Below are 8,563 nucleotides of genomic sequence, written 5' to 3' on the forward strand. Positions count from 1 at the left end.
GATGTCCTGTTACTTAAATGTCATTGTGGTTAATGGTGGAACAGTAGGGTGGAAATGGACAGCAATTATCTACTGATGATTGGTACCACACCAGAGTATTGTAACACAAGAGTGAGTCTAAACCCAACTCAATAACGGATTGTGTCTTTTAAGATCCCACTCTATGTACCTTTACTTACTAAAACCTACTGCATCTGCTTTGTTACTTTGTACACTTAGCATGGAAACAGTGGGAGCTACATAATGACTGTGCTAAAGCCATGGCTGAGAGGAAGTTCAGATGTGCTATCAATAGGGTTCTGGCCCATACTATGAAATATTGGACTTAATCTGAGGTGGCAGTTGATAGAAGCTACCCTAAACAACTGCTAAATTGAGGGTGTGGTGTCAAACTCAGCCCCCTCTTCCCCCCCCCAAAAAAAAGTGCTTTAAATGTACACAATACTAACATTCCTTAAGAACTTTAAAACAAGGGAAGAATGGGGAATAGATTGGAGAACAGATGACTATTTAAACTGTGTTTAAGGAGGGATCTGTAGACAACTGTGGTAGGCAGTAGTATGAACAAACATCCAAAGCAAACAAGTATAGGGAAAGAAGGAACAGAGGCCCAGGTGGAGGTAAAATGATCAAAAACCACAAAAAGGACAATCTTGTACTTCATGTAGTTCAGGCAGCCCATGAAGGGGAGAATGGTGGAGAGAAGACTTGTCAGCTGTGTTTCAGATATAACAGAGGAGGAAAAGTTAGGAGGCCAAAAATACTTAATGTAGTCCAAATGAGATGACTATTGCATAAAGGATTAAGCAATGGTGATAGCAAGACAGTTGTATATCCATGATCTTAACAGCCTCAAGTGTCACATCTTGGTAAAACATTACATAGGCGGGAAGAAGAAAAGGAGTACTTGTAGCACCTTAGAGACTAACCAATTTATTTGAGCATAAGCTTTCGTGAGCTACAGCTCACTTCATCGGATGCATACTGTGGAAACTGCAGAAGACCTTCCAAGTCTTCTTCTGAAGTCCAGTCCAAGACCTTCTGCAGTTTCCACAGTATGCATCCAATGAAGTGAGCCGTAGCTCACGAAAGCTTATGCTCAAATAAATTGGTTAGTCTCTAAGGTGCCACAAGTACTCCTTTTCTTTTTGCAAATACAAACTAACACAGCTGTTACTCTGAAACCTGTCATAGGAGGGAAGGAGAGCTAAGACCAGAATGACAGCCTTTGCAACCCTAGGAGACAATAAGGATAGAGTTCTAGCTATAGTGCTTACACCAGAATATGAGCCTCTCAATAGTCCTTTGAGGTGGGGAACAAAGATTAGGTGACTTGCCCAGCATCAGTCTGTCATGGAGAAGAGACTTGAATTTGGATCTCATGGTGCCCACATTAGCATCCTCACCAATAGAGCATCCTTCATTTCCAGTTGTCAGCTTGGGCTAATAGGAAGAAGTTTGAGATGACTGATAGCCAAGAGCTGCAGCTTCTAGACTTAGATGTGATTGATAGCTAGAAACGGATGAAAGAGAAAGAGAACTGAGGGATGCTAACCTTCTCCTCCAATTGTTCACAACACAGAAGACTAATAGTCAGCATGGTAGGAGAAGTAAGCCCTGAAAGCAAAAATGCAAAAGCAGCGAGTTACAGATTAAGAATAAAGACAAATAGCCTCTGTACTTGAGCAGGAAAAGGTCATTAGTGTTTCTTGATGAGGGTGGATCCCCTTAACATGGGAGATTCAAGGGGAAAGTCTAGGCAGTGTGTATCTAAAATAGAACTTGAACCCAAATTCTGATCTCATTTACACCAGTATTTGACAAAATTGGATTATACCTGACTTAGACTGGTACAAAAGATGAAAATGAAGCTCTAAATATCAGGGGGAAAGCAAAGGCAAAATAAAGGACACTACTTGTGGGAAAATCCGCTGTTCTTGTGCAGGGTGTAGAAGATTAACTTCTGTCACATTAACGTTTTGCTCTTACCCTCAATGGAAGAATGTGGAGCTATACTGTTTCATAGACATGTAGAGATGGAAGTGACCTGAAGAAGTCCAGTCCAAGCCTCTGTGCAGTGTCAGGACCAAATAAACCTATGGCATCATGAGTTATCCAAACTATTTATTTTTTTTTTTTTAAAACAAACTCCTTCAAATCAGAGAATTCCACAACCTCCTGTGGAAACACAGTCCAGAGCTTAACTAACCTTATTGATATTTTTTTTCCTAATATCTAACCTAGGTCTTCCTTGCTGCAGACTAAGCCCATTACTACTTGTCATACTGAAAAGGACATGGGAAAACAACTGATCAGTGCCCTTTTATAATAGCTTAACATATTTGCATACTTTAAGTCTCCCCTCAGTCATCTTTTCTCAAGAAACATGCCCAGGTTTGTTTGTTACTTTTGTTCTCCTCCTCTGGACTCTCTCCAGTTTGTCCACATCTTTTACAGTGTGGCAACCAGAAATGGACCCAGTCTGCATCTATGGATGTAAACACATACATTGAGACTTATGAAAAAAAAAAAGAGGAAGACTTATTGAGAGTCAGAGCACAGAAAAAAGTACATCTTTCTGTAGGCTATATGCTATTCTAAGGAAACCTGAAGGAGCTTACCGTAATACTAAACAACTGTAATATAGTTTGTGGTAATTAGTATTTACTTTAAAAGTCGGCACTGGAAGACTAAATTTTAGTAGATTTTAGATGCTCATCAATTTCAATCCCTTCTGTTCATTTTACCTGTTTATTTTAGGTACTCCTGTGCCACTGAAATTGGTTTTTGCTTAAACCTAACACCTTCCATGGCTAACCTATTTGGTCACTTCTGCTCATGCTAGAATTTGATAAAGATGTCAAACTAGTTACTAGGTGCATTTTAGGATCCAGCTAGCCTTTGCTCTTATACATTCCCATGTAAGCAACTGGGGGTGTGCTGTATTATAAGAAGCAAAGGATATGTCTTACAAACTCACCTTATTTTCTCCATTACTGCTTTTCACAACAGTCCCATTCTTTTTAATTCAAGATAGCAGATGCTTTTAAGTTTTTGGAAAAAAATCACTTCATTTACCCTAATACCACATGGAGTTCCATTTCACCACAGACCATTTTTTAATCAATGAGAATTTCTTCAAGTTTACATGCCTCTCACCTATCAGTGCTGACCAATAGACTCAAGTGTACTGTCCTTTTAGATTGTTATGCTTTTTCCTTCAGCATTGACTGGGAAGTGTTAATAGTAGAAAGCATACAGCTGTAACTTAAGAGTTATGGACTTATTGACAATGGCACTGCCATAGTACTTTCAACTGGCAAGTATGCTACCATATTCAAGAAGTCAAAATAAGTCTAAAAAATGCGTAATAACTTAAAATACAGGCCCATTCAAGGACACAGCTACTTTTCTCTATATCTGAGATAGGGAAGCTTGTCTCAAACTTTAAGCATGAACTAAGCTACAGAGACTTTGTGGAGGGGAAATGCTTTAATTAAGACCACATTTAACTCCATGAGTTTCAGGTGAAAGCTGAACAAAGTCCAATTTTAAAAAGTGAAAAGGAAATCTTAACAGAAGCTAAAGCTTAGCTGCCAAAGTCTGGTATGCATAAAAATAAGTTAGTGTTAACAGGCTTCTTTTTAGATCATAGGAATCCATCGGCTGCTTGTCTATCTCTGTAAAAAGAAGGAAATTTCAGTGTTTGACAGTATACATTTATATACACTTAAGAGGCTTATTTACAATAGTAGACACAAGTAACAGCTTTGTTTTCCTATCTGACAACACTAGTAGTCCCCCTTCCACTGAGTACAACTGCCAGTTGCTGAGTTTCTGAAAGTAGTATGTAAAGTCACTCTTGTTCATTTTAGAAACATTAAGCCAGTTTGCCATTGCTTAACCACAATGTTTGTTTACCTGCATAATCAGCAGTTTCTCAATCTTGTTCTGGATCTGTTCATAAACTTCATTAAACAGCTCCTCCTTTGATTTTGTTCCATCCAACGGAACTTAAAAATATTAAAGTGTTAAAATTGAGACATTTCTGAAAAGACAAAAACCTCCTGATAATAGCCTAGAATTACAATCCTATCTTTTTTTTTTTTAAAAAATGGAGGCCAGGAACTAGACCAATCCCACAGAAGTTAACTGCCTTACATACATCACAAGTAGCACTGGTTCAAATCTACTCACTGAATTAAGTTATTTAAACTGTACCCTCTCTCCCAGAGCAGACAGTAGAAAGACTTCCCTATACACTAGTTTTGAGCTTCCACCATCCAAGATACTTACCCACATCAACTTTGAGGTCTTCCATTATTTTCTTATGTTTAACATACATGGGCCAGACATGGCCATCAAACAATCCAGGAGGATCTGGTACAGTGTAGTTCCTTGAACTAGAGATTATAAAGACAGTGCTGTACATAAGTATTTCTTGTTACAAGTAGGAAGTCTAGATACAGCGTACTCAATCTCTTTACCCACCACCAAATCAAAACTAATTATCTTGACATTAATTCTCTGAAATGTTGTCAAAGTTGATATTTCTTATGTATCAGCTGCAAAGAGATAAGACAAAACAGAATAATGAAGTGTGATATGACACTTATGTGAAGTTGCAGAAGTGACAGATTAAGATTCTCAGAACTCTTCATCAGATGACCTTACTTACATATTAGTTCATATCAAGAATTGCTATAGCTTTTGGACATCGTGCATTAAATTATGGCATAAAGCAGAAGAGAAGCTTTCATGTTTTGAACTTTGAAAGTGGCCAGTCCCTAGCGGAGGTAGGCCAAGCAGCTGTTTTCACCAAGGGAGCATAACCTGCTTTCAGGAAAAGGTAAGCTCCAGCAGTGCAAAGAGTGCTTTGCCTTCTTACAGGAGTTTGCACCAGTACTGCTATACCTGTAACTGAAATTTAGGCAAATCCCTCACGTAAACAAGGCCCAAAACCTTAGTTTCTGGTAAAGCAAGAAAGGGAAAAGATAGCTGTCTATTAATTTTAAACAGCAGAGTACTGATGGGCAATTTTACAATTAAAGAAAACGATTCTCATTTAGGCAATTCTTAAATCCTAAAGACACAATAATGAAGACCATTGCAGAGATTGTCTGGAAAGCCATATTCCAAACAATTCAGACCTCACTGGTTCTTTTGCATCTCTCGTCCTTTGAGCTTTCAGCCCATTTTAGTGAAATATTGGCTTTTGGTACCATCTAGCATGTTTCTAGAACTTTGCAGGAACTTCTCAGATACCAAAGAGTATGCAACTAAATATCTAACCCAGTAAATCTAAGACGCTCTCGAGCATCCTCTCTCCTACTGCCTGAACAAATAGAGCTTTATAAATAAAATGTAGTAATTACCAGATTACCTTATTGATTACTTTATTTAAGAAAAGCCTACCTCCTCCTCCTCTTGCATTCTTCATATGGAATGGAAAGAAAGTACCGATGGTTGAATATCTCAATCAATGGTCTGAAAAAGAAATTCTCTAGTTTTTGCACATTTTACAGCTGCTCTATTTGATCTGCATAAGAACTAAAGGTGAAACATTAGTAAGAGCATTAGTGGGGATTTTTACACCTTCCTAGGATTTCTGATTGGCAATTGTCAGCAGGGTACCCAGTTACATGGGCTGTCTGCCAATGGTATAACAATTCCAATAACATTAAGTGCCACTTTAAAAAGTTAAGCATATAAATTTGTAAGTAGAGCTGAGTGAAGTTTTTCCAGACATGTGGTTTATTAATAAAAACTGCAGTTTCAGTCAACCTGAAACTATTTGCAAGTTTAACAATAATATGCCAAAGAGTTTTGGCCAAAATTCTCCCTCCCTCCCTCCCTCCCTCCCAGGACTTAGATGCTATTCACAAAATGGTGAGAGCAAGACAGGGTAGTTCCATAGACACGGGCTCCGTGGGTGCTCTGGGGCTGGAGCACCCATAGGGAAAAATTAGTGGGTCTCTGCATCCACTGGCATCTCTCCGCTCTGCCTCCTCCCCCTCCCTGAGCGTGCCGCACCCCACTTCTCCCCCTTCCCTCCCAGCGCTTGCTGCCGCGAAACAGCCGTTTTGCGCAGCAAGCGCTGTGAGGGAGGCAGTGCGCTCGGGGAAGAGGCAGGGCCAGGGAGTGGATTTGGGGAGGGGTCCAATAGGGGCAAGGAGGGGGCAGAGACTTTGGGGACGGGGTGAGGTCGGGGGGCACAAGCACACACCGGCGGCGGGGAAAGTTGGCACCTATGGGTGGTTCAGTAGTAAGGGCATTAGCCTAGGACTTGAGAGACCCAAGTGGCACGTCATTTAGCTTCTCTGTGCCTCAATTCCATCTATAAAATAGGACTAATACTTCCCTAGCTCACAGGGGCATCGAAACAAGAAATAGAAGGTGAAATGCTTTTGAGATCTATTGATGAAAAACACTGTATAAGAGCTAGGTATGTACCTGTACCTTTAGCTTAGTGGTTACTATTAAGGTATGTCCTTCCTAATGACAATTATTCATTGAGGTAGAGAAAGTGAGAATTACCCTATAGTTTGGTGGCTGTGGCACTCAGAGGATGTGGGAGACCAATATTCAAGACCCTGCTCTAATGACCAATTACAGGAAGTGGAACAGTTTCAACGGGAGAGACTGAGAAACCTGCCACCATTATATCCTATAGCCTGAGGGTCAGGAACTCTTCTGCAATGTGGAAGATCAATGTTCAAATCCCTTCTCCACATCAGGTAGAAGGGGGAATTGAATGTGGCCCCCCATATCCCAGCTGAGTTCCCTTATCACTTGACCAAAGTTTATGAGGGGAAACCACCTCCTCCTGACCTATTTCATTAATCTAGCCCTTTAAAAATGCCTGAAACAATATGTTCTGGGACAAATAGGATGTTTTGTATGACCCAATATGGATTTCTTTAAATTTGCCAACTATTTTTAAATATTTAGATTTGTTTCAAACCAATTTTGTATTTTTCAGAATTACCAGCAAACAGAAAAATCAGTCATTTGCCCAGCTCTAGTTTTAAGTATCACAGTTTGACTTCCTGCAACTTTACCTAATAGAAAACAAAATACATATCACCCCAGAATTACAATATCTGATAATTAGTAAGTCTTTAGTTACCTGTAAGTGTAAAGAAGAAAGCCTTCTACAATAAGAATATGGATTGTTTCATCTCTCTCTTCTGAATACTGTAGTATTTTGGCATCCAAGGTGTTATTGATGCCATGTGAGCGTTCAAACTTAATTGGGTTTTTCATCCAAGCATTGATGGTACTCATCATAGCTTCCATATCCAAGGCACTAAGAACTAGGACAAAAGCCCAGAAAAGTAATTGCTATGACTATCAGAAAAGTCATCTGAAGAAAAGCAACATGAACAGGATAGATATAACAGATAAGAGTTACAACAGATAAGAGTTACAATTTCTACATGGAGGGTTCAATAAGCAGGGCCTTACCATCATACTGTTTAAATCCATCTTCAACTTCTATATCGTCCTGGGGCTGAAACAGCGATAAAGAGAACTGCTTCAGTCTGACCAGCTATTGCAAAGCTCAACATTCATTTTAAAGCAAGATTAAAGATCTGAACTTCACTGGAAAACATCCCATTGCAGGCAAGTGCCTTAACCCACCACCAGGTTTGTTTGTGGCAAGATAAGAAGCAGTAACAAGACTGTGATAAAGCGCTTGGTTCCTTTATCTTCCCACTAGCATGGAGTGCTCCAAGAAAGTGGAAAGTCATCAGGACGCTGCCCAGGAGCTTATCCACCAGCCACACAGCTGGCCCCAGCCCACCCAGCCAGCAGCACAGGGTGTGCCAGTGACAAGCAACTTTGGCTATGAGCGGGAAGGGGAGCGTGGGGCCCAGGAATCACCTTCATGTACAGGCTCCCACACAGGTCACTCACCTTGAAGAAGTCATCCTGATGCACCACCCCGCAGTTGGGCAGGGCCTGCATGAGCTTGTGGGTCAGCGTGGTCTTGCCTCCATTGGTGACCCTAGAGCAAGATAGGGACTGTTAGATCCTCAGGCCACGGGCACCACCAGCCCCGTGCGCGGACCTCGCCACCTCACTGGGGCAGCTGCAGCAGACCGCAAGCGGGAGGGAGGAGTCACCAGGGGCTCCTCATGAGCGTTCCCTCCCACAGCCCCCTCCCGGCCGCCCTTTCCCGAACGCCCCCATCCCCCGGCTGTCACCCGCCGATGCCGATGCCGATGTTCATGGTGCGGCAGCAAGCCGCCCGCGCGTCCCTTACAGCCTGTTGTTCCTAGCGGGGGAGACGGAGCGGACAGGGGGTCCGGGAGCGGCCGCTCGTCCGAGCCGGGACCCGGAGGAGGAGACAGAGAGAGAGGGAGGGAAAGAAGCAGAAGAAGATGGGGGGGGAGAAACAAACGTCAACTACAGGTCAGCGCCATGGTCCCGGGAGAAGGGAGCAGCCGGGCTCGTCGGTACCGCAGCGAAGCGCTCCGCAAAAGGGGAAATCAACCGCCGCGCCGCGCCGAGATTCCGTCACGCCGCTACACGCTCATTGGGCAGCGGGCCCACGACA

General features: G+C 42.0%; 1 protein-coding gene across 3 annotated transcripts; it reads right to left on the reverse strand.

The window, feature by feature from the left end:
- Positions 1–1,127: 1,127 nt before the first annotated feature.
- Positions 1,128–8,496, reverse strand: NMRK2 (nicotinamide riboside kinase 2). 3 transcript variants are annotated; one of them, XM_077828196.1, is made up of 8 exons: positions 8,211–8,401; positions 7,921–8,011; positions 7,468–7,513; positions 7,130–7,316; positions 5,416–5,487; positions 4,297–4,403; positions 3,922–4,013; positions 1,128–1,513 (listed from the first exon to the last, which is right to left on the reverse strand). In XM_077828196.1, exons 1-8 carry the CDS (start codon positions 8,234–8,236, stop codon positions 1,421–1,423), a joined length of 714 nt encoding a protein of 237 aa, XP_077684322.1. In that variant the 5' UTR covers positions 8,237–8,401; the 3' UTR covers positions 1,128–1,420. The 3 variants fall into 3 exon arrangements, with proteins under 3 accessions (XP_077684322.1, XP_077684324.1, XP_077684325.1); XM_077828198.1 differs by lacking the exon at positions 8,211–8,401 and adding an exon at positions 8,408–8,496 and having other exon boundaries at positions 1,129–1,513; XM_077828199.1 differs by lacking the exon at positions 1,128–1,513 and adding an exon at positions 3,474–3,680 and having other exon boundaries at positions 8,211–8,397.
- Positions 8,497–8,563: the final 67 nt, after the last annotated feature.

This window comes from Eretmochelys imbricata, chromosome 10, assembly GCF_965152235.1.
Source record: "Eretmochelys imbricata isolate rEreImb1 chromosome 10, rEreImb1.hap1, whole genome shotgun sequence".
Classification (NCBI taxonomy): domain Eukaryota; kingdom Metazoa; phylum Chordata; order Testudines; family Cheloniidae; genus Eretmochelys; species Eretmochelys imbricata.

Excerpts from the sequence above, each read along its gene's own strand:
- NMRK2 (XM_077828196.1), bottom strand. The coding sequence starts at position 8,236 with ATGAACATCGGCATCGGCATCGGCGG. Across the intron at positions 7,514-7,920 it reads ATCAGGATGACTTCTTCAAG|CCCCAGGACGATATAGAAGT; the intron begins GTGAGTGACCTG and ends TCGCTGTTTCAG. Across the intron at positions 4,014-4,296 it reads AGACCTCAAAGTTGATGTGG|TTCCGTTGGATGGAACAAAA; the intron begins GTAAGTATCTTG and ends AATATTTTTAAG.